At 46.5% G+C, this 24,970-nt stretch overlaps 2 protein-coding genes across 3 annotated transcripts in view; one reads left to right on the top strand and one right to left on the bottom strand.

Annotated features, from left to right (window-relative positions):
- Nucleotides 1-7,136: 7,136 nt before the first annotated feature.
- On the bottom strand, nucleotides 7,137-13,343 carry rdh8a (retinol dehydrogenase 8a). Its single transcript, XM_076144193.1, has 6 exons — nucleotides 13,002-13,343; nucleotides 10,523-10,684; nucleotides 8,785-8,964; nucleotides 8,478-8,571; nucleotides 8,190-8,373; nucleotides 7,137-8,082 (listed from the first exon to the last, which is right to left on the bottom strand). The coding sequence occupies exons 1-6, from the start codon at nucleotides 13,105-13,107 to the stop codon at nucleotides 7,855-7,857; spliced, it is 954 nt and encodes a 317-aa protein (XP_076000308.1). The 5' UTR covers nucleotides 13,108-13,343; the 3' UTR covers nucleotides 7,137-7,854.
- An 8,405-nt stretch (nucleotides 13,344-21,748) lies between these two features.
- The window catches only part of col5a3a (collagen, type V, alpha 3a), a 40,538-nt gene continuing 37,316 nt past the window's right edge, over nucleotides 21,749-24,970 (top strand). For both annotated transcript variants that reach the window (XM_076144302.1, XM_076144303.1), the window contains exon 1: nucleotides 21,749-22,069. In XM_076144302.1, the coding sequence (XP_076000417.1) occupies nucleotides 22,000-22,069 (70 nt within the window). In that variant the 5' untranslated portion in view covers nucleotides 21,749-21,999. The remainder of the gene's footprint in view (nucleotides 22,070-24,970) is intronic.

The following is a 24,970-nucleotide window of genomic DNA, read 5'->3' as shown; positions in this document are numbered from 1 at the left end:
GACACTGGGCGCCAAACTGAAATACTGGCCCGGCTCTGGAGAGCAAGAGGGGGGATAATCCCGCGTCCCTCGATTCTCTGACCTCCAGACGTTTAGTAGTGCTGGCACGTAGCTGGAGCTGTCAGCCCAGCGTCTATGGGAGATCTGTGTTTAATTTGCAAATGCGGACATTGCCAGAATAGAGAGAGAGAGAGGGGAAGAGAGGGAATGAGGGAAATCAAGTCGATACTTTACTCTGTGAGTCTGAGTGCTGTTTCTGTGCTTTGCTGTGAATGATAAGACTGAGAGTGTTCGATATCCTCAGTCTCTCATGTATCACACATGCAGGACGTGTGTGAGAGAGACAGAGACATTTCAGGCCTTCTAGTGGTTTTGTGTGTCTGCTGCTGTGGAAAGAATTGTGCAAGCGTTAGTGCGGTGGGTGTGTGGGTGTGTGCAGCAGTGTGGGGAGGATGGGGCAAGGGGGAGGAGAAGGAAGAAGTGGGGGTTACTGTGAAACTGAGTAGTTAATAGTCAGTGTTTGTCTGCAGATTACTCTGGCATGGGCCCGGGCCCACAGGCCTGGGAGAATCCGCCGCTCTCCAAGATTACCCAACTGCGAGTGCAACCCCCGGCACACAAACAGCTCCAGTGCCCAATCACAGAGCGGCACATGTCACAGAAACCGCAAGAGTGCGCAAGCACAAGGCAGAACAACTAAACCTCCGTCGACGCCATGCACAGGCCTGACGCACTTTCAACCCAGTGATTTGTTGTGTACAGACTTGTGCGTAGGGATGAGAGTGACAGGTAACGGTGTTTGCTGTCAAGTTTTTCTGGTTCCGCTGAGTGACGGTGACAGTCAAGCTGAGGCCTGCCCTCTTCCCCTTCGGCCTGGGAACCAGAGCGCCGATGCCTCCTTGCCTGAGTGCCTGGCTGCTCTCGCTGGGAGCCGTTCCCATCCTACTCATCTGTTTATTATTTTCCTGTGAGGGCTTGTAGTTAAGGGGGAGAAGGAGGGGCAAGCGGGTATGGAGGTCAAGCTGTCGGGAATATTCTCCCATGTTTCGTTGACAGCACCTCAGGAGATTTGGATGGTGGGCTTTTTGAGAAAAGCTGTAAATGTTTCTGGAGGGAACCAGGAAACGTGTAACCTCCGTTTGAGATGGAGAACGTTTTGTTGAGACGCTGCCATGTGGTTGAACCCTGTGCTTGGATTTGGAGACAAGTGGTTTTGTGAGGTACCCTGACTGCTCTACAGGTTGGTTTGCTTTGTGTCGAGAACAGAACACAAGAGGACACTAACCCCAGGCAGGGAACGTTAGAAAACAAAGCTGTTACAGAGAAGCACAGAGAAGAAGAAGACAAAAACGAGCACGCTATACATAATAGGAGTGGAAGAATATCCCGTCTTACCTCATCCCCGGTAAACATGATCACATTTTGGCTAGTCTTACATGACAGAGTAGACCATTACTCATCAGCTGAGGTATCGCACTGCAGCCATGATGCATGTGAGGCAACTATTTACAGTGCAAACACATGTAGGACGCGTTTCCCATCAGGAGACGGTGCATGAGAACGATTGTGCAGCTGATTTGTATAGCCAGTTGTTCCCACCGCTGCCCCGAGGGGTTCAATATAGAATTTCAACATCAGCTGCGGTGCAGAGTGTGGGCACTGGGTACACCTGACCCCTGACCTTCCCACAGCCTTTCTTCAACTTGAGAATGGAAAGACAGTCCTGCCAGTCCCACGCGGTCCCCTCACAAGTCACATTCCGAGGGACTGCTTTTCCCACCGTGGTCCAAACACATTACTCTGTTCTCCTCTGGTCCACGTCCAAAAAAGTAGGCGATCATGAGTGGGGGGGGGGGGTCCCGCCCGGTACTCGAGGCAGCGCTGACCTCCAGCGAATGCCACAGTTTGGGGAAAAAAACGGAAAAGGGCCCGAGGATGTGGGGCAAAGGTCTGATTTGTCTCACAGAGAACAGCAACATTTAATTCATTGTACATCCAAGATATATTTAATTCATTCACAACTATAAAATGCAGAAAATGACTGAAATCTGCAGTATTTCTTCATTTTACCTTTGACCTTGAATATGAAAAGGTTTAAAACAGATGCAGCACATTGAGTTTCTGGGAGGCGCCAGTGAGAATGAATTTTGATCTTGTGCTCATGAAATTTGGGATTTTGTGTCGGAGTGATGAAAAATGAGCCATAGTTCACTCAGTGCACATTGACAGCTGTTGCGCAAACTCAAGACTTCTGAAAATGTGACATCAGTGGGAGCTATTGCACACACACAAGTATTGACACACATGTACATTCCTTTCTTTCTCATCTTCTCATTCCTTCCTACCTCATGGTCCAGTAATCAGGTTTGGCTGACCCAGAGGTGATATGTGTTATGTATGTTGTTTGTGTGTGTGTGTGTGTGTGTGTGTGTGTTTTCTTTGTGTTAAGTCTGTATACATTCAGGATGTGACCACCTTCATCATCGGGAATTCAGTACAAGTTGTCTCCCTCAGGGATTCTCTTTACATCCCTGCACTTCCCCTCCGGCAACCGAAACCAGGCTTTGCACAGACAAGCCAACTTAATGTATGCCAGGCCTTTTTGTGTGTGTGTGTGAGTGTGTGTGTGTGTGTGTGTGTGTGTGTGTGTGTGTGTGTGTGTGTGTGTGTGTGTGTGGGTGCGCCTGGGAGAGAAGGACACACACTCGAGATGAGGAGATTAGATTAGAAAGGTAACATGAAAGAAAGAAAACACATCTAAATGTGGGTGGGGGAGGCCCAGAAAGTACAATTGGAAGGTGTGATTTTCTTTGTTCTACATGTACACACACATTCCCGACACTTGTTTACTGGTGTCAGGAGGAGAGGGAATTGGGAAAGAATGAAAAAAATAGAAGTGAAAATTAACTGAGAGGGAAGATAGATTGCAATTTGTTGTGATCGTTGATTGAGAGGGAGGGAGGGAGGGGGGGGGGGGGGGGGGGAGAGAGAGAAATGGAGGGTGAGAGGGAGAGCAGCCAAATGACAGAGGCGTGTTTGTGTTCTGATTAGGCTGAGCCAAATGCAGGCGGCTCACCAATGGAGATAACCAACAAAGACGTCTCTTCACTGGGGACAAATCTATGAACATCTTTTCACGGTCAATAGACGGAGGCATTCTTTTGTTTTGCCCAAAGAGAAAAAAAAAACCTCTGTGGATCTGTGAATGCAGCACAAAGTTTACCATTCATTTGCTCTTCAATGACTAAGATCAGCAAAATGTGCCAACTAGCCTGTGTGTACGGACATGAAAGTGTGAGCAAGCGCAAAGTTTTCATTATCCCACCCGAGCCGCCGCCTGAAGCCGTGTTATGATTATGTTCTTACGAGGTGACATTTTGAAATTTCTCTTCACTCTCACCATCGCTGCCAAGATGTGCAGACACTCAAGCTGAATAAACAACCATCTGAGGCCTCTGGGCTGAGACGGGCTTCCTGGCATATGGGTGTGCCCGCGCCCGTGTTCGGCTTCTCATCTTCATGAAGGGTGAGAGTGAATAGATGGCACCGACTGCGGTGGTGCTGACGGGGTCCAGAGTGAGGTTTCCTCTCTGGGACACAGCCAGGGTTGCCAGGGAAAGACAGACTTCAATACTGATAGACTCGCCGATGAGGTCACCGTCTTCCACACAAAGCCTGTCTGTCTTTTTCATAATCCATAGAATACAATATTATGCATGTGCTGTATGTGTGTCTGTCTGTAAAGCCTCAGCCACCATCACTCAACTTCATTCGCTGAGTGTCACTGATGTGCTTGTTCACACGTTTTTCACACACATACATGCAAATCTCACGAAATAGCTCCCAGGCTCATCAGAGGGAAAGCCGAGATCCCTCCTCCGTCTCTGGTCAGACCAGAAAGCAAAGCATGTCGTTATTTTTCTGTAAATTAAAAACACCAATACTTCTTCACTCTGTGTGTTAGATTCCTAGACGACTAATTACAACATTGGGGAAGATGTAACCGCTTCCTGGTAGAAGAAGTTAGAAACCCAGGAAAGTATAATGTTAGAGGACAAATGCCAGCAGACGGGTGAGAAAAGTTGAATTTGTTTCTCAGCTGTTTATTTGAGTTCTGTATGTCGCTGCCATCAAACAGGAGTTTCAGGTTTGAAACCAAATCTGTGAATTGGCAGCAGCAGCCATGATGTCACCCTTCTGTGGTGCAATATTAAACCCATCTTTCCTCAGCTTCCACAATAACAATAAGGGGATCCTGTTACCCCGGCAGAACAGTTCAGGTTTACAGCATCCCTAAACCGGGTACAATCCCCCACCATCCCACTTGTTTGAGAGTCATCACACAAATACACAGCCTGAACCCTCTAATCACGGGAGTTTCACAGTCAGAGTTTTGAGAGAATGAACAGAGCGGAACAAAACGATACAGCAGTGGTCTGACGAGATCGTAGTCTGGAAATTCCTGCAGGATTGTTTATGTTCTGGAGGAGAAGCGGGGGAACCGGGACAATGCCCATGTTGTAATGGAGGCGACAAAGTGGTTCTGTGTCTGTAAAACAATGTATGATTGACCAGGCGGAGTCAAGATTCTGTTGATTTATGTTTTGTTGACCAAACGATCCTAAGTGGCTTTGTAAACATGCAGCTCAAGGGATGAAGGAATGATGACCCCCCCTCCCCACGTTCAGAGTGAGAGGTCACCAGGCAGCAGAGTTATGGAGATGATCGGAGGTAAAGGCAGACAGACAGTGGGGCAGAGAGGAAGAAAGAGAAAGGGCATGGGGGGGATGGAGGAGAGAGAGAGACTGTGTGTGTGTTTGTTTCTACCCGTGTCCTCTGCTGCCCTAATGGACCCAGCCATCAGAGGCCAGCCACAGGGCAAACTCGCCTTCTTCTGTTTTGACTCTATAAAGATTGATAGCTCCCCTCAGACCCCAAATCAGCCCTATGGATGATAATGTGTCCCGGGTGGCTACATGTCCAGTCACACACAGCCGCGTTAACTGATGGCTGACCTCCGCCTTTTTGGTCATGCATCTGTCTTGTTACGCCTTGAGAGGATATCTCCTCCAACGAGCGGGTCATCTGACACTTGGGTTTACTATTCTGTGACACTGCTCTGAACAGACCCTTGATATTGTGGAATGTAACACCAGCAGCAGATGAGAGGAGCCGGGTGTTGAGCCGCTGTGACCTCGGATCAGGCTGAAGCACCTGTCTAGACATCAGCTCCACATAAAGCCAAACATCTCATAGCACCCATCTTTCTCTCTCTCTGTCTCTGTCCCTCTGTCTCTCTCTCTCTCTCTCTCCCTGTCTCTCTAAACTACCCGTCTCCCACTTCCATTTCTTAGTGCTGACCTCTGCTCCCTTTCAGTTGTTTTGTCCCCAGTGTGACTTCTCTCTCTCCTTTTATGAGTCAGACTCTGCTGAGGTTGTCTGTGATGCTGAAACAGAAGGGAGGATATGAAAGAATGAGTGGACTAACGCTGACCCAGCGAAGGAGAAAGCAGATGACGCCTAAAGAATGTGTCCTTCTGATGTGGCATTTAGAACTTCTGTAATTATTAATTTTATGTTCATATTTTAAAACATTAGTGGTTTGTCATCACTTCACATCGTTTGCAGGCAGGCAGAGTCTGAGTGTTTTTAATGGTTTACTAATTGTGTCAGGGTCACAAGTCTACACCATGTCATGCTACCCTTAATTATACTACAATTACATTCTTGTGGTAAAGAACAATGGTTTGATAAGAATAATGCCCTTGTTTAATGAGACTTTGCTGTAACTCCTAAGTTCATACAATTAGTAAACAGGTCTTCCATTCAGGTCTGGGCACCCCAGCTCTCATTTTCCCAAATCCGTCACACCCCCAGCCCCTCACTGCCCCGGCTCCAGCCCCCTCCCTCAGCCTCCAGCGTCCCACATCGGGCCTTGGCATCCCCCTGAACATTCAGAACTCAAACTCCTCCCCCAACCTTCTCGGACTGCCCCCCCCCCTGCACACACCCATTTGATTGTGACTGACAGTGTCTTTGTTCCATTGTGCAGAGCTGTCGCCTCTGATGAAGACACATACACATGGCTGAGGCCCTGCGCTTATTGTACAGAAGCTACAGGTCTGCAGCCAGTTGCACTGTCCTCTGATGATGAGCTCCATGGAGCTAGAGCTCATTCAGTGGACCTACCCAGGGCAGGGCGGCATAGGAGGGGACGGCGTGAGTGTAGTTGGGACAAACTCTGCCGGGCTATCCAGGCCAGACCCCAGTGCTCTGCTTCTGAGGACCAGGGGGTCTTGGCCCAAGGGGCTGATGGGACAGCTGGAGAGGGAGGCTCTGGGGTGCGCACTATGTCTGAGGAGGCCGTCATTAACAGGGTTCACCCCTCCTCAGGGATGGGAACCAGGTCACATTCTCTCACATGGCACAAAGCAGGGTGTGTGTGCAAGAGGGGGTGGGGGTCCAAAGGAGGGGGCTTGATGGGGAGCAGGCCATGACCTCTTTATATCCATCAACAGATCACTAACTTGACCCATAGACATGCACATACAACACATTCACACACACCCATAAACATGCATGCATACAAACGCAGTGTGTGTGCGTGTGTGTGTAAGCATTCACACACCTCAGCAGGGCACATATGCCAAAGGAAGCCCTTGCACATACACACATACAGCAAAAGGCCTTTTATCTGTTTGTATATTAACATTTATATTTCCAAGAGAAAACCAACTTTTGTCAACTTCTTGCTGCTGAGCTCATCTGTTTGAAATGAAGGGTAGCTTTGGTATGACTCAAACATGTATCATCACCCTGAAACATTTCAGTTGATAAACATATATTGAGGAACAAAGTCTGCAAGATGTGAACCCGTTTGATGTGCAGATTGTTTTTTTACTTTTATCGCAGATTGGCAAGCAACAAAGGACAAATTCCTTCACACTTCAGCTGCAACAATGCAGACTGGTAGACGGCCTGTGGGAGTGTGTGTGTGTATTGGTTCCTAAGGTAGATGCAGTGAAGTACTGCCCTCTCTTGGAGCCAAATGAGTCTTGCAGAAGCAAAGAAAGTGGTTGGCAGCTTGGACCATAGACTTCAAAATGTCCCGTAACAGCAACAAATACCACTCAGGCTAAATCAGAATGCTGTTTATTTCTAAATCAAGTCGTTAGATCAAAAATGCAATATCTGACACACCCCCTCACAAACCTTTATACACCAAAAAACACTCTGTTATTAAGATTCAGAAACATGATTCAACAGCAGTTAGGACCATGAGAACAGTAAATTAAGATAAATATGAAATCAAGGGAACAACACAATAAAAAGAGAATCATTTTTTCTTACTCTGCATTAAACTCTTGTTAGCCTGGCTGGACAGTTTAGTTACATAGGCTACTAGCACTAACATTATCATTTCTCTATTGTGTAAGTGAGATTATTTTTGTGCTTTGTTCTCTGTCCATGGGACTCATACTCATGCCCTCTGTGTCTTTGTTCTCTTTAAAGATATTAACACCTAATGAATATTTTCTTCAGTTCCAACCATTTATCAATGACTAAGGCATTGCCTCTTCTTTATAATATGTATGTACAATACTCTATGGTGTGTGTTGCCTGTATTTCTGTGTGTGCATGTGTTAATGTGTACATGAGGTCATCCTGCTTATACCTCCATGACAAACTTGTGCAATTGTGCGTGTTGTCTGGCAAAGCTTATAATGGTACTGTCTTTGAACGACACGACCCCTCCTCATCTTCCTGCTGGAGCCCAAAATGTCTGGATCAGATGTGACGCCCGGGGGGCGGGGGGGAGTCAGCACCCGGAGAAGAAGGGACAGGATCGGGGTTTCAGTTGGGCGAAATGGTGCGTCGGCGCAGGCAGCTGCATGTCAGGCACTTGAGGATGTTCATGGTGATGTGCATGAGAGGGCCAAAATTGAAGAGCAGGTTGTAAAAAGTGTTCACTGACAGGCCCCCTGTCTCGTCTGCATACTTCAAAGCCACGATGGGAGTGTAGAGGCTGTTGGTGAGGTTCCGGAAGCGTGGGCAGTTTGACTCAATAACCTTTTTGGTACACTAGAGAGACGAAGAGCAACAAAACGTTTTGATAAGACTCATTTCAAGGCTGTATTGTCTAGTTGAGAGAGTTCGGGATTCTTACAATTACAAACACGCTCCCTCACCTTGGCTATATCGTCTGGCGTCTGACCCATGGCTTCAAATATATCTATAGATGATGGCAGGTAAACATCTTTAAAGTAACGCACTGTGTCGGCGTCTACTCCCGGATACTCCATCTTGGCTACGTCCTCCATCATCTTTGTCTCAAACTCGGTGTGCACTGGGCCAGGCTCAATCATGGACAACCTAAAGGGTCGAGATGTGGGAAAGGCGTGTGAGGGATTATGAAGAAATAAGGTAGGATGGAAGGAAGGTGTGGTACGAAAGAAAGAGACTAGAGGAGAACATACCGGACATTGAACTTCAATAGTTGCACAGCCATGCTCTCGCAGAAGCCTTCCATTGCAAACTTAGATGCAGTATATACGTCATTGAACACAACGCCTACAGTAAGGAGAGAAACGGGGACATCAAAGACAACATCAACATTTGTGTGTGGATTGGTAAGTAAAAATGCAGTACAGCCTCGAAGGTGTTTGACTCATGATATGAAAAGGAAAGTCTTTCTGCATGGACGTCTTTAAATGCATGCATTCTGTCGTCTAGGGTTTTTGCTTCTGACTCAGCCTCTTAAACAGACAGACACACATATCGTACCCTGAAGACCCATGACGCTGCTCATGACCACGATGTGTCCCGCGCGCCTCTTCTTCATGTCTGGCATCACCTCCTTGATCATGCGGACCACACCAAAGAAGTTGGTCTCAAACACTCTTTTCATCTCCTCGATGCTGATGCTCTCAACAGGCCCAAGCAAACCCACGCCTGCGTTGTTGACTAGGAAGAAACACACAGATTCGGAGAAACAATCGATTAATTTAATCAATCACTGCAGATATTAGACATTTAACCTTTTTTGAATTCAAAATATTTGACACAATTAGAATAAATGCATCAACTTTGCATTGCTTTGCATGAACTGATCCCTCACTGATTGAAGGGTGATGGCATTACTTGACGTGACCACTAGATGGCAGTGAGAGACTACAACAGATTGTGACGTAATGGCACGGCATGGCAAAGGGCCTCGAGGTCTCTTGAGTAATTGGGTGAAGGGGGACTTCATGTAACGTTTGAGTTGTGCTCAGGCATGTCCATGTATGGGACCTTTATCCAAACTAAAGGTTCAGACAGAAGATGATGAATGATACGTTTATGTGACACATGTGAACCCAAAATGACGTGGACAGGGTGACTAAGGTGGTCAAATTTTGTGTTTTTTAGCTATAAACAGGGAAGTGTGTCGTCACAACTTAGTGTAAGCAGAGAATCGTCTGTACCGTGTTATACACACACACACACACACACACACACAGTGTTTGTCAAAGAGGCTATGTAGCTGTAAGGCAGACCCTGATGTCACAGGCAGGTCGCCGCTGTGTCGTCCTTCCTGTCTGCAGCAGAAGATATCTTCGCTCCCACTGGAATTTCAAGACTCTCACAGTCAACCCCCCCTCCCCACCACCTACGTTCAATGTCAGCTGCTCCAGCAATCGAGTCTGTCTGCTGTGAGAGAACGACTGGTGTTTCAATAACATTTCAACAATGGAGCTAAAACTACGCTGAGAACTAAAACATCACTTTATCATATCGCCTCTCTGTTCGACAGAGTCTTTGAGGTGTTTTTTTCCGCTTGTGAATTTATGACCTTTGTAATTGTATTGATTAAAGGCCACGGTGGCTGGAGAATGTGGGGGTGAGGATGAGACTAGTGCAAGGAGATGTGTAGACATACAAATGAAAGGTCATCCAGTTCAAAGCTGGGTCAAAGGATTCATGTGCAAATGGGGTTTTCGCCGTCTCAAGGTTGACGGATGCTCGGTAAAGTGCTGCTCAGCCTGCGTGGAAGCAGTGCGGCTATTTTAGAACCAATTTGACAAATGACTAACTGACAGCCATGTTTGCCTTCAGTAGTGACTGGCTAGGGGTGCACGGGCACAGGTCAAAGATACCCGTAAGTTTGGTTTGTGCTTATTCCTCACATTCCTACGTCAGCTGCTGTTGATGTTAAGGGCAGAAACTCACCGACCTCTGTGTGTTTTCACAGTTATCAAGGGCGCCTGTCTGGTTCTGAACAATGGCTGAGACATATACAGTATAAGTCACTGATCAAAAAAGGGAAGTCCACTACATGTTGTTGGATTCCAATGTTAGAGCTGATATATATTTAGCAGAAAGGTGCTCAAATATATGTAGTATTGTATTTTCTGGAACCTGTCTATTGTTCTCTTGCTCAGATTTCTTGTGCTTTATATTCTTGAGGGCAGTTGAAACTTTTGGACGTGGTGGGTGACATGTTGTGCAGAGAGTGTATCAGCATAGTTTCCCCACTCACTCAGGATATCGATGTGTCGGTCCTTCACACTGCTGATGCACTGCTTGACTGACTCGTCGCTGCAAACATCGAGCGGGAGCAGCATCAAAGTCTTCCCAAACGCATCTCCGGCTGCGTCCACCAGCTTGTCCTTCTTCTTCAGGTCCCGCATGGTGGCAATGACTGGTGGGAAGGAGCCAAAGACGCAGAAATGTGAACATGTGATTTGTAGGATGTTGCTCCATTACAGAACCAGGAAATGACTCTGCAGACTTGTTCATACATGTGGTGAAAGTTCAACAGAATGCATCCTCTGTAGTTACATCAATACCTAGTGCCTTGGTCAAGGGCAATGGCAGAATGAATAATTAACCTGTGGCATGAATGTTTTGATGGTAGAGTACACGCAAACTCCAGACAGAGAGTTTCAGGGCAGAGACGGGATTTGAACCTTGTTCCTTCTTGCTATGAGGCAACAGTGCCAACAACAATATCTCCGAATCAAACACACCAACGCTCACACAAGCTGGTCCAAACCTGTTCTCTGTGCAGCCACCTCCAGCACATATGCACACACACGCAGATGTGTGTGTGTAACAGCTCCTACGGCCACGCCTGTAATGTTACAAGACACTTGATTGATTTCCTGTGATCTTCGCTCGCTGGGCCACATTAACCTACATAGAGTGCAGGAATCTCTCATCACCAGCAGCAACAGCAGCTATCAGCACACTGTTGATCTTGCTTTCATGCTGTCAGCCACATTTAGCGCCGTGCTCACTTTGCTGGGAGACATTATCTATCAGATTACAGGGAGACAGAGCTGTTGCACAATGGCAGTGAGTGAAGAGTAAACAGTCACTTATCTGGAGATTGATCAGATTCTACTTGATGTCCTTGACAGATTTCTTTTTCTCTGTTTCGTGTCTGAACGCAACCGCACCGGCCGGACCGGTACAGTTAAAAGGAAAGGCCGCTCCGTGTTATTTTGTAAGATTTCTGTGCTATTACTGCTGTATAAAATTGAGCGTTTGCGTTAAGAATGTTGCCGTTTATATGTCGTACGACTTGTCTTCTTAAGTTCCTGGAGCGGAGTCAAAATACTCACCGTGCATTAATGAGGCCTTAATGATTTCAGAACTTTGTGTCCGTGAAGCAACAAAGAGATTTACGTTTTGGAAGAGGAGTGAACAAGAGCTCCATTGTTCCTGTGGCTCCTGCAGGAATTACTCTTGGGGAGCTTAAACATTCTTGAACCAACCACATTGCCGCACATACACAGAGGTCTGTTTTAGGCTGTGCTGGATTTGGAGCGTGTTACTACGACTAATCATTATTTTCGGCACAATGCAACATTTAATCTCCTCAACTCCTGTGAAACAAAGCAGACTGGCCTTTCTTGGAAGCAGGTCGGTCACAGTTTAGAAAAAAAAACTTCTCCAAATCAGCGTTTGGGGGGCATATAATCCTTTTTGTTTCACTTGTGTATTTCACGGTAATAAATCTCGGCTGATCCCAATGGACCCTAAAAGAAAACAAAATGTTAAAGTAACCTTTGTGCAGTCGCCCCTTAGAGCGGTTAAATGGTTCAGGCGATCCGCTGAAACAGGAAGATTGAGTTTAATAGGTGAAGTTGTAGGATAACAGCTGTTTCCCTGGAGCCAATTATATAATCTATGTAATCTTGTAACTCTGCATCAGGTCCTATCTATCTAATCTTTTCAGAAAGGGGGGGGGGGGGGTGTTGGGGTCAAACTCTTATCAAAGGAGAGGTGGGGGCGGGGGGAGGGGGCATCTGGTCAAGTCTATGACAAAGTTCTGGTAAAAAGCTGCAGACGCACGCACAGAGCAACAATGTCACAGAGAGTGGGGTAGACCCGTAAGTCCCCCTGGGCACCGATGAAGACTTCAAACGTGGCCCTCGCTTTAGAGTGAACCCTCGCTTGTACAGGTCTCAAACTTTGTCCCCCATTCAACAGTCGCTCCACTGAGGGAACTATAGGCACATTAGACACGGCACTAAAGCGGAGCAGGCGGCCTACAATTCAGCGCGATAAAAGGGGGCTTTGTGCGGGAGAAGTCACTTGAAAGAGAACTGGCAAGCCTCCCTTTATGATCCCTCCTGGCGAGCGGCATCCGTGCAGAGTTCTACCCTGGAAACTGCGCTTTCAGATGATAATAGTCGAGCCAAGGGGGCGACTTGAGTCCCGGTCCCCCCCCACCCACCCCCCCACACAAAAGCATATGGATCCGGTATCACTAGGCTTTTTAGCTGTTTCTATGGACGAGACCAAAACATATATTTGCGTTTGAGGCTGACATGCGTAACAAACTCCAAACTTCAACTTGGTGCGTAAAAAAGAGCGTCTGCGCGGTAGAAATAAAGCTTCCACGGGGGAGGGAAAAGGACACGCAGGAGAAGTTCTGTAGCGATGTAGCGTTATAGGTTCGCTACAAATAGGTTCGATCAAAGAAAGAATGTAGAAGAAAGCCTATTTACCATGGTAACGCTTCTTTTCATCTTTGGCCAGCGTGACGGCGATTCGTAACCCGATGCCGGAGGAGCAGCCGGTGATCAGGACAACTTTCTGCCCGCTGTTCGCCATGATTTGTCCGGATCGGCGCTGTGTTTTTTCAGCGGTGCTCTGCTCCGGATGGTCGCTGCCGAAGGGGAGCTACCGATCGCCGGACTTTAAAGAGCTAAAGCGGATCATGCAGCGACAGCAGCCATGTGAGCGTCTAATTCAGTCACATGTTCAATAAAATCAGTAGGGAAAAAAAGCCAGACGTGGCACAACAAACAACCACAGGCGACACGATGTTCGACCTGATAGGTGACGCCAGTATGGAAATGAGGTTAATTCCTCTAAAATGCGCGCTGAGGGGGCAGAGCTTATTTGATTTCTGAGCTATTGACCCCGACGGCAAATCACGGTGAGCCCAGTATTCCCAGTATTCCTTACAACAGACACGCTGTGATACATTACTCACTCCTAGGTGGTTTTTTTATATTCCTTTTGATTTTACTCCAATACTCCAATAATGTTCCCTCAGCGACGTTTGGTGATGATATAAGAACTCCCGAGAATTTACGACACATATTATTTCACATTTCATTCTCAAACATCATCAGAAGTTATAATTAGCAAAAATAAAGACAGTTTTTTATTAGGTTTTTTCAAATGTTTGGCCTTAGTATGAGCTCTAATAAACAACAACAAATAAACATTACGCTTGTTGTCATTAATATTATCAGTAGTTTGTGTTGTTCTTGTTGTAGTCGTGGTAGTCTTGCGTTTGTGATTTTAGTTGATTTATTTCTAGAATGAAATCTGACCACAAGATACAGTTTTGGAGTTAAAGTAACTTCATACCCTGCGTTGTACCGCCATCTAGTGGTAAACAAAAGAGTAACAATTAAAAGACGAAAGTGATGAGTAATTGGACCCATGGTACCTTTAATAGAATGGTTATACATGTAAAACATCGGAAAGGTTCTCACATTAAATTCGTGAACTTTATATTCGACGATTAATAATAATAATAGTAATAATCTAACTGGTGTAAGATGACACCGGTGTGTGTGTCATCTATGAATGGAGTTTATGGATGAAGGATGTTGACAGATGTCTGAGGAAGGGCAAAGTGCCTCTGATAAGATCCCAGAGCTTTTCATTCTCTGATGAAAGGCCACAGTCACAGGCAGCCATGTTAGGTCCTGCAGGCACATGCAAAGTGTAGAAGGTATTAGAAAGAGCTGTGTGTTTATAATAATGAAGCTTTTAGAGGATAATTACAAACATCCAATGCAGATTGTTTTTGCATCTACCTGACAAACACTTGTGCTAGATAAACCAAACGAGGTCACCGTGTTATTCCTTAGTTCACCTAACTCCCTTTGATTTATTAAAGCAGATCATCTGGTCATAACAGACGTATTCATACTGTACTATGTTAGTGACTGTGTGTAACCTGTGTCATGCCTCCATGATACATGGTACTGCATGCACGACATTACATTCACGTGTCACATTCAACACAACAACTCAAAAACAATACATCATAGAAATTTCATAACTACGCTACTACTCCTCAGATTTATACTACTGTGTTGTAATCTCTTGATTTCGTTTCCACAGTTTATGGATTCTGGATATGTTTCCAAGTATTACTAAGCTGGGGCTCATCATTCCTGACTGCTGTGCTATATCAAACTTTTATCTCTCTTTGAACTATATGCCCTTTATGAAACACAATTGTGAACTCAAGTACATTATGGTGATGAATACAAGATAATGTGCTTTAATTGCATCACCTTCCCACCCTGACCGATAAACACGCTGAGTCATCCAGGTCACCACACTGAAAGATAAGACTCTAGATAAAAGCAGATGGATGTGAGATTTCACTGACCCACAGAAGAAGCGCTGGAAGTGTGAGTGGGAGCCTAAATGTCTTGTGGGACGTCTCTGAGGGTAAACTGAGGGCATCCATGGACAGGCATTCGTCAGCCAGAGGTTCTTCCTGAAGCGGATGTTCATTTCCTTCATATCTTTGAAAGGAGAAATCCCCTCAGGAAAGACATATTTGAGCAAAAATCCTGACCTGACACAAGTAACCTCTTAACTGATGGAGTGGACACATTATTTGAATTTCTGATTGTCACTTCTTAAGACAAATGGTCACACTATCAAAACACTAATATCTCAATAACAATAAATGAGATCAGTGTCAGATCAACATCAACATGTGCACAGATATGTTAGAACTGGAATTATATTTAAGAATATTTGACTCATGAATCCAGACACTACAAAACAGTTTGGTATGTGACTGCAAGTAAAACATGCGTAGTGTTTGCATTTTTGTGAACACAGTGAACACAGAGAGGTGGTCTAGGCAGAGGTCATGCCACTGAAAGGGCAGGAGGGAAGTCAGGCGTGTTCATGACCTGCTCTCCCTTTACAGCCTCAGGACAAGGTGGACAGGTGTGTGTATGAGGGACGGACGGGCGCTGGACAGCCTCCCAGCTACTGCCGTGGAATTCCAGAGGACAGAGGCACTAAACACAGACGGAGTAAGGAGCCACACACTGATACAGGCCCGTACTTGCTTTCTCTCGCCACATGCTTTGACTCCTTTTAAAGTCAAAGTTTAAAACTCCCTTGTTATTTTTACCTTAAACTCTCTCGGCCCCTTGTATCCCACAATCCTCCTCACATCTTTCTGTTTTTGCACAGACTACAAACTTTAACCTGCTCCCATGATGCCTCTGAACCTTAGCTGAACCCCAATCTTTGGACGTACACAACCAATTGTCTGTTTTTAAATGAAAGATGGAGAGTAGGATGTCATTGTGTACTTTATCATTCCTATATCCTATTTATTCTGTTTATTCATATATTCTACAATAACATTAAGCAGTATTAGATGTGTCAGATTGTCCTAAGTGCTCGTCCTCTGGTAGAGGTGTTAGCTCTATGTAGTATTATATGAGAGGAGATTCTCGGTGAGTGTAACTGGAGGGATGAAGGGCTCTGGCTCTGTGAAAGGGACCCGGAAGGCTGGAATGTTTGCCACAGGTCAGGAGCGGCGCTTTCTCCTCTTTTGTGTGCCGTCTACAGAGGAGGTGTGGAATGCAAACATCATGAGAATAGAAGCGAAGAAAGAAACAGGGGGAAAGAGTAGCTGAGGGCTGGTGGGTGGGAAACGGGCAACAACAAAAAGATTGAAAGACTGAGCGTGGAGCGAGCTGTGATAGAGAGTCTCAAGAGTGCAGATGCAAAGAGAGAGAGAGCGAGAGAACATGTTTAATTAAGACTGATGAGTCAGCACAAAAACAAGAGGTAAACCTGGAGACCACACACAATGAGGCAAACAAGCAGAGGAGGCCTGAAACATTCTCAGTGTGGTGAAGGGCAGTTTTCATGTGGACACTTTCAGCCGACGATTCTGGAAGCAGTAAATCCTTCAAGTGAACAAAGCAGAACACAACACACACACAATGCTGTTTCTGTCCGCAAAGCTCATTAAGGATTTGTAAACGAAGCAAAAAAAAAATCTGCGGTGGCTTGTTTTCGATCTAGCCAAATCATTTCCTTATTCAGAGTCTGACTCAGACGCGTGGAGGGTTGGAGAGAGAAAAGCTGCTCTGAGGCGTCGGCTCGCTCCCAGCCTTTGGGTTTTTACCTTTAAGTGCTCCTGCAAATACCAGTGATCGACTTAATTGTGCTGCTGCTGCTGTTTCCAGATCAAACAGTGTTTTGGTCTGGACGCTCAGTTTGAAGAGGAGGGACACAGCAGGGGGACGCTCCAGTGTGGCCATGGCGACCGGTTTATTTAGTCTATTTGCTTTAGCAGTTCATTTAACAGACATGGTCCTTAGATGTTAATTAGCTCGGCCTCCCCTCATCTCTAATGATTATAATTATCACCAGACTGGCAGTTCCTCTTACAGGCCCAGTGGAGACTGTGTGTGTGTGTGTGGGGCGGGGGGGATGACTTTCTAATCATGGACACACCCCTGTAGTGTGGCAACTTGATTGCATCAGTGTTTAGCAAGCGGACATGTGGTGTAATCTGGCTGATAACAGAACTTTCCAGGTAATCCGGCTGCAGTTTCGGTCCAGACTGTGACCCACCCTACAGTTTTACAACCGGACTCAATCAACAGCTCTGCTCATGTACAGAAAGAGAGAGAGAGAGAGAGACAGAGAGAGAGTGTGTGTGTGTGTGTGTGTGTGTGTGTGTGTGTGTGTGTGTGTGTGTATGTGTGTGTGTGTGTGTGTGTGTGTGTGTGTGTGTGTGTGTCTGTGTGTGTGTGTGTGTGTGTGTGTGTGTGTGTGTGTGTGTGTGTGTGTGTGTGTGTGTGTGTGTGTGTGTGTGTGAAACACGGAGCAGCTGATCCTGTCTGATGTTCTCACTCTGCCCCCTGGTACTACAGCAAACCTGGAGTACCTGTATGAGGACAGCTGTTATGTAAGAACATGTGCCGTCTGATTTATGGAGACAACCTCATCAGCTGTCAGTGGGTGGCACAGTCATTCCTCTAGGTCTGTGTGTCTGTGTCTGTGTGTGTGTGTATGTGTGGCAAGAAAGTCCTTCTGACAGATTAACCTACATTTACACTCATTAGCAAAATTCTTCAGTTGCTGAGCCCCGCCCCCTTTAAAGCTTTAGTCTTGATCTGTGATGATTGATTGATATTTATGTTTTTTTTTTCTTCTTTTTTTGAGGTTATTGGCAAAACCCCCACACCGTTCAGTATAAAAGCTGATTTTCTTTTTCCTGCTGTGAGCGATGACACCACAAACTGCAGCTTCTCCCTCATGCATCATCTGCTGGATTACAGACAGATGTTGGCTGATGCATAGAATCTTCATGCACAGAAAAGCAACAAAGTTTAGTTGCTACCTAAAGGTCATTCATGATTTGATTTGTTAATGGTTTAACCCCCCCCCCCCCCCACACACACACCCCACACACACACACACACACAGGAGGAAGATGGGATCGCACGGACGGACACGCCCGTCTACTCCATACATAATCCATATTATGACAGAAAGTAATCACTAGCACATATTAGGAAGCAGTGATGTAAGGCCTGAGATGATTTGTGAGGTGGTTACATCCTAATGCTTGCGTGAAAAATATCCCTTTGAAATCTCTGCCCTTTAAACACACATAAATCATTCTTTTGGCAAACTGAATGAGTCAACTTTCCCTTTAGAAAGTTCAGATGCATATTTTCCAGCACAAGTTAGCCTGTTGTCCTGTTCTGGCATGTTCTACAACACAAGGAGCAGATTAGAGACAGACTCCATTTAAAGCCCACCTTAGGGTCTCTAATGCGCAGGGCTCATCGCCTCCTCCAGAGGATTAATATCAAGATAAGGTTTCACTACTATTTCCCACAGGACCTTAAGGTAAGGCGATGACAGATTGCACCCCTGCACCCTACACCTCCTGGGTAATTAAATGATAAGAAAAGTCAAACATCATTTATCAGCACACAGTGACCTGCAGAGGGAGAGAGAGGTACTTACAACCTCTCACACTGCATCACGCGTCTTGGATCAACTTCAAATTCCAATACTGTAAAGCATGATGGATCTCAGAGGAAGTGGTGAATAAATAAGAGGGAAGGGAAAGGAGGCAGAGAGAGAGAGAGAGGGCGAGGGAGGGACAAGGAGGGGGAGAGAGGGCGAGAGAGAGGGGGAGAGAGAAAGAGAGAGGGAGAGGGAGAGGGAGGGAGAGGGAGGGAGAGAGGGGGAGAGGGGGGAGAGAGAAAGAGAGAGGGAGGGACAAGGAGGGAGAGAGAGGGAGAGAGAGGGGGGAGGGAGAGGGAGAGGGAGAGTGAGGGACAAGGAGGGAGAGAGAGGGAGAGAGAGGGGGGAGAGGGAGAGGGAGGGAGAGGGAGAGGGAGCGACAATGAGGGAGAGAGAGGGCGAGAGAGGGGGGAGAGAGAAAGAGAGAGGGAGAGGGAGAGACAAGGAGGGAGAGAGAGGGAAAGAGAGGGAGGCAGAGAGAGAGATAGGGAGAGGGATGGACAAGGAGGGAGAGAGAGGGAGAGGGAGGGAGGCAGAGAGAGAGAGAGGGGAGAGGGAGGGACAAGGAGGGAGAGAGAGGGAGAGAGAGGGGGGGGAGAGAAAGAGAGAGGAAGAGGGAGGGAGAGAGAGAGAGAGGGGGGGGGGAGAGGGGGGGAGAGAGGGAGAGGGAGGAATTCCCCCGTGTTTGGCAGGCTTGTATTTTTCTTCCAGTTAAATCAGAGATACATTCATCTCTTTCCAGTCTTAATCTATATGCTTTTCTTTCTCTAACCACTAATCCATAAGAATATGTCACATCCTGCATTTAATTTAATATCTGGGATTTTGTAAATGTCACTATTGTGAAGAAAGCAGCTGCTCTGTTGGTTCGCTGCCTGCTGACTGATTATTGGGATTAAAGAACCGCCGCATATAAAACAGGAATTTACAGCCTCATTTTATATCAACATGTCCACTTCAACTACATATTATCCTATTTTATTCTATTTACACCCAGATTATGCATCACTCTGCTTTATTAAAGACTCTTTAAGTCCATTAAAGCTGACAAACTACTGCACAGGAGAAATGGACTGAAAGTGTGTGTGTGTGTGTGTGTGTGTGTGTGTGTGTGTGTGTGTGTGTGTGTGTGTGTGTGTGTGTGTGTGTGTGTGTGTTTGTGTGTGTCATCCTCTTCATCATATCCCTGTCTGGGTCCAGTCATGTTGGTCTTCCCCCAGATGTCTGTCTCATTAAACAGCCTTGATGAAGTTCTTGCAGCTGAATCAAACTCTTTCCTGCTGCAGGTCCGGCGGCTGCATGTAGGAACATAACTCAGACTCTGGAAGTATTTCTCCCTGAGCTCAGACTCCCCGCCGGACTCTTAGTAACTATCTGCTAAAAGCTAGTAGGAATGTGGTCCGGACTCACAGGGTGGCTGAGCTAAGCTGGTGCTGAGATGGGAGAGGGTGGGAGGTCAGGAGGTCTCATGTTTACCTACAGGATCAGGCCTTAATCTGCCCGCTTATCTGCCTGTTTCTGCTCAATCATTTCCATCTCCCCCCCCCCCCCATGCACAGTGTGTTTTCTTTTTTAGCTGCACTAATTTGATTTGATGAACTTTGATGTATTTTTTGTATTTGTTGCCCATAGGATTGGATTGATGGCGTAACTGTACTGGGGTGAGACCTTGAATACAAATCATCTCTGATTCAATTTCTGGGTTTTGGGAATATAAAAGAGATAATTGTGGGTTAAAGGGCCGTGCTTGATCCCTCCTCTCTCCTCTCTCCTCTCTCCTCTCTTCTCTCTCTGTGGTCTCCTCACCCCTCAGTAACACGATTTCACTCCTCATATCTTCTGGATATACTGAGAGGACTGGATATACTGGACGCTGCTCCTGTTATCTTTGGTCATTTTCCAATCAGACGAGGTCTTCACAGGCCTTATCTGCGAGCTCGTATTAACTGAATACCACAGACATCCTTGAATTAATTAGACTTTTGGCACGGCCTCTTCTTTTTCATGCTCTGTTGATCATCTCCACCGGAACATTCAGCAGATGATTTCAACAAAAGCCCTCCAATTTGATAACATATAGAATGTATTCTCATTTGTATCAGCGTTTCTCTCTCTCTCTGTCTCTCTGTCTCTCTCTCTCTGTCTCTCTCTCTCTTTCTCTCTCTCTCTCCCTCTCTCTCTCTCTCTCTCTCTCTCTCTCTCTCTCTCTCTCTCTCTCTCTCTCTCTCCCTCTCCCTACCAAACACTTCTCCATGATCTTAATCATCTTATCTGTTTCTTCCCGACCGTGTGATAATAAATCTACTGCTTTGAAATGATAGATGGACCTAACCAGGTGTATCTGCCCCCGAACTGACTCAGTATGACCAGTGTGTCAGCGTGTCAGCAGTCAGTGACCTTTAACCTGATCAGCCTGCAGCCTCTCAGTGGTCAAGCTGCTACCTGAACAAGTATTACAGAAATGCTGCCCTGGTAGTAGATGGAACTTGGGTCAGTCGCTGTTACTGACTTTTACACCTTTAACCAGATAGATGAGCTGACACGCTGAGGTGTATTTAATTACTGCAGTGAAGTTCAAAGCTTGGATCCGTTCTGCAGCTGCACATCATTTAGCCAAACATCTGAACGATACTGACAGGCGAGTTAACAGGAAACGATTTGGAGACGAGCAAAAGCCTCTCAAACCTTCTTTACATGGAGTTTGTTTCTTAAGAAATATGTTAATTGTTGCCTTGTAAGTGTTTTCCTGCATTTTAACCTGAAACATCTGTATTTTCAACAGGAAGTAGCTGAGAAAATGTTGCAGATTCGACAGTATTTTAGAAACAACAGGCTACTTTGAGCTTTCATTGTGGCATGTCTGCTGCTATAGTAACAGTCCAGATGTATCGATTTGATGAATAAACAATAAATATCTGCAGAAATCTATTGCGCATAAGAATAAAAAATGTCCTGGATGTAGTTAAGTAATAAATCAAATTATATGAAATCTCTTTGGTATGAGTTTAAATTCCACGCATGTATCTTGCACCCCTGGCTCATTACATCACACATGAGGGGGAATCTGAGTGATTTATGACGGAGTGTGTCGGAGGCGCACCGCTCCCCCGTGGGTCCCAGGACACCGTCCCACCATGGGAGGGAGAAAGGAGGAGGAAGAGGAGGAGGAAGAGGAGAGCAGAGGGAGGGAGGGAGTGATGGTGAGAGGAGAGATTGAATGAGAGGGACAGAGCGCTGCTGAGAGGCTCCTCCACAACAAAACTTCAACAATCCAGCAAGTGGAAGTACAGAGTGTGTGCGAGTGAGTGAGTGAGTGTGTGTGTGTGTTCCTCCACTTTCTCCTCCCGCATGGCTGCTTAGGTCCTGCAAACCGAAGAAGAAGAAGAAGAAGAGGAAAGAAGCTGCTGCGGTGTTTAGTGTGAAAGTTGTGGAGGTCAGAGGAGGAAGATGGAGCGTTTATTCAGGAGAACAGCGCTGCTTCTTTGTATCCTGCTGCACACACACACGAGCCGAGCCGGTGAGTAACGTACCTGCATGAACACACACACAAACACATAGACACACACCTGCAGAGGGAGAGTAAGGCTGCACACACAGGCTGGAGAACGAGGAGCGGGAGGGAAAAGGCTCAATCAAGGCAGTTCCTTTCTTTCTTTCTTTCTTTCTTTCTTTTCATGTGTGTATGTGTGTTGCTGCTGTCGCTGCTGGTTCGTACTCGACCTCCAGTCTCGGCTCAGGCAGATTAAAAAGCTTCAAAACGGCGTGTAATTATGAGAGCCGGTGTTTTTGTAGACGCATAACTATTAAGTTTGCGCTTCTAGATCATTTGTGATTGATTTGTACTTTCCTGCTTTTTAATTCTGCACAGTTGCACCTTTGGGTGCACCTTTGATCTTGAAGCTCCTCTGTGTCCCCCCCCCCCCCCCCCCCCCCTCCCCTGGTGTCCTCTCTCCCTCTGTGTCCACTCCCTATGTGTCCTCCCTCCCTCCCCTTGTTTCCTCTCTCCCTCTGTGTCCTCTTTCCCTCTGTGTCCACTCCCTCTTTGTCCTCCCTCCCTCCCTCCCTCTGTGTCCTCTCTCCCTCTGTGTCCACTCCCTCTGTGTCCTCCCTCCCTCCCCTTGTTTCCTCTCTCCCTCTGTGTCCTCTTTCCCTCTGTGTCCACTCCCTCTTTGTCCTTCCTCCCTCCCTCCCTCCCTCAGTGTCCTCTCTCCCTCTGTGTCCACTCCTTCCCTCCCTCCCTCTGTGTCCTCTCTCCCTCTGTGTCCTCCCTTGCCTGTCAGCTGTGGACTCTCCTCAGCCTTGGGAGACGGTGATGAGGGTGATGTCATGTTTTGAGTTTGCTTGTGACCAGCGTCGGTTTACTGCGAAAAGGTTTAACGTTGGCTTGAGAACGAGGTGAACGGCTGAACACCGACTGAACTGAGTAGATTAACATTCCTGTCATGGATCTGTTTGAGGTGCCTCTGCCACACACACACACACACACACACACACACACACAGGCCTTAAGACAAGGCGCTTAGCACTAACACTCTTACTGCCTAACTTAGTTATTCCATCACACTTCCATATTTCAGCTCTTTTATGGAATTCTCTCACCTGTGGGTCACATATGAGGCGCTTGTGCTTGACCAGACCAGCATCCAGAATCACTTTCTCAATGATCCACCTGCAGCATCAGAAGTCAATCAGCTGTCTCAGTGTCCTTGTGTCCACATTATGCACTTCCAGGCGCTATTCAGAAATTGCTGCAGCCATTATAAGACCTCCAGTCCCCAGTATAGCCACTAACAGCCAGCCAGCCACTATGTGCACAGGCAGTGTGTCATTTGCCTCAATGCTGTCTGTCACTTTACATTTTCTCTGACCTCTATGGCCCCTGGGCCTCGTCCTGAGTGTCTTCTACTGGCAGCAGAGCAGCCAGTTTCCTTGCAGGTGCTGCTGTTAAGAGGCTGCCTGGTGGACAGACATGTCTGGACAGCAGGCCTGAACCCTCTGGGCAGCAGAAGTGCCCCAGTCAGTCATGCCTCAGTCTGGTGGCTCACCTGATCCAACCCTTTGTGTCTGACAGGATGTGTAGGACGTATATCAGAGAAGAAGCCACATGACAGAAATCACAGTCAAGTGACACGATGGCAGTTGAGCTCAAGAGGCTGAAGCTATTTAGGTGCTGATGTGATCCTTCTTCATTCTGCATGGTTACTAATATGTGAGTTTGTGTATGTGTGTTACAGTGCAAGAATGTTTTCTCATATGTTCTCTGTGTGGGGAGAGATGAGAGAGCACTTTGTAGTCGTGTTTGATGGCAGGAAGTGATCCTTTCTCTAGTTAGAATCTGCTGCTCCTTTGCCTCGTGTGTGTTTTTCAGTTTTCTTTTCCTTCTTTTCTTTGTTCTATTCCATTCAAAGGCGAAGAAAGCTGAAGGTTTGTTTTCATTTTTTATGCCTTATCTCTACATTTACATCCGCCCCCTTCTTTCTTATGCCCCGTCTTTGTCCCTGAATAGCTGCCTGACAGAAGGGAGCTCATGCATGCAGCCTCCACACTGCTCTGTTTGATCCAGAACATCTTGCCAATCTAACACCAGACTGTCTGATGCCTTTTGATCCAGCAACAAATTAGCAGAATAAGAAAAGAAATCCAAAGGCATCTGAATGTAGCACAGAGAGATCTGAACGTGTTGCTTTGGCACCTGTTGCAGCTCCTGTGTCTGCTTCATAAATGGAAACACGAAACACTAAAGGTGTCAGAGATGATGTCATGTCTTAAGCTGCTGATACATCGACTACTGTCTAACTACGTCTATGACTTTGTTGATACAAATAGCTCTGAGTTCCAACGTGGAAACATTGCTCGGACATGGCGCCGGTCCACAATCTATAGTGTTTATACCACATCTGGATTCCAGAGGCCCAGTAACCGCCCTCCCTTCCTCTGGGGCTTTGTGCTCGATCCAGTGATGCTTCAAGCATCACTGCATGGTAGTTGGAAACGCTTCCTGTCGAGCTGCAGTGAGGAGACATCAGAGGAGCTTAGGTTTTTGCAGTGCCTCCTTACATATCATCAGCATATTTATCCAAGGTTATGAGCCTCATCATAGTCACACACCGCCTGTTTACTTCTCTTTAGGTTACATCCCCTCCCAGAACCATCTGTGAACTATATACAGGCCTGAGTGACTCTGGTGACCTTCTCCATGCTCAGCTCCTATGAGCTGGCCAAGGGTCCTTCAGCACACACTGCAAGCTAACATGTAGTGGTGGCAATGCTCTTGTTTTCAAAGGGCTTTACAGGCCAAAATGTCAGTGTGAATCACTTTAAAGTTTCCTTCAGAAGCATGAAGGAACAGAACGCCGAGCAGCTGTGCAGTTACACACCACAGTGCCTCAGTCTAATGATGTCTGAGCCACTATGGGAT

Source organism: Genypterus blacodes, unplaced genomic scaffold (assembly GCF_046128005.1).
Source record: "Genypterus blacodes isolate CSIRO-AG114 ecotype Tasmania unplaced genomic scaffold, CSIRO-AGI_Gbla_v1 ptg000028l_1, whole genome shotgun sequence".
Lineage (NCBI taxonomy): Eukaryota > Metazoa > Chordata > Actinopteri > Ophidiiformes > Ophidiidae > Genypterus > Genypterus blacodes.
This window is presented reverse-complemented; position numbering and strand designations above follow the sequence as displayed.

What these genes read in the sequence shown, in the direction of transcription:
- rdh8a (XM_076144193.1), bottom strand. Translation starts at nt 13,107, where the DNA reads ATGGCGAACAGCGGGCAGAAAGTTGTCCTGATCACCGGCTGCTCCTCC. An exon ending in TGAAAAGAAGCGTTACCATG is followed by an intron (nt 10,685 to 13,001) that starts GTAAATAGGCTT and finishes CCTTCCCACCAG; the next exon opens with TCATTGCCACCATGCGGGAC. An exon ending in CCGACACATCGATATCCTGA is followed by an intron (nt 8,965 to 10,522) that starts GTGAGTGGGGAA and finishes GTTTCTTCCTAG; the next exon opens with TCAACAACGCAGGCGTGGGT.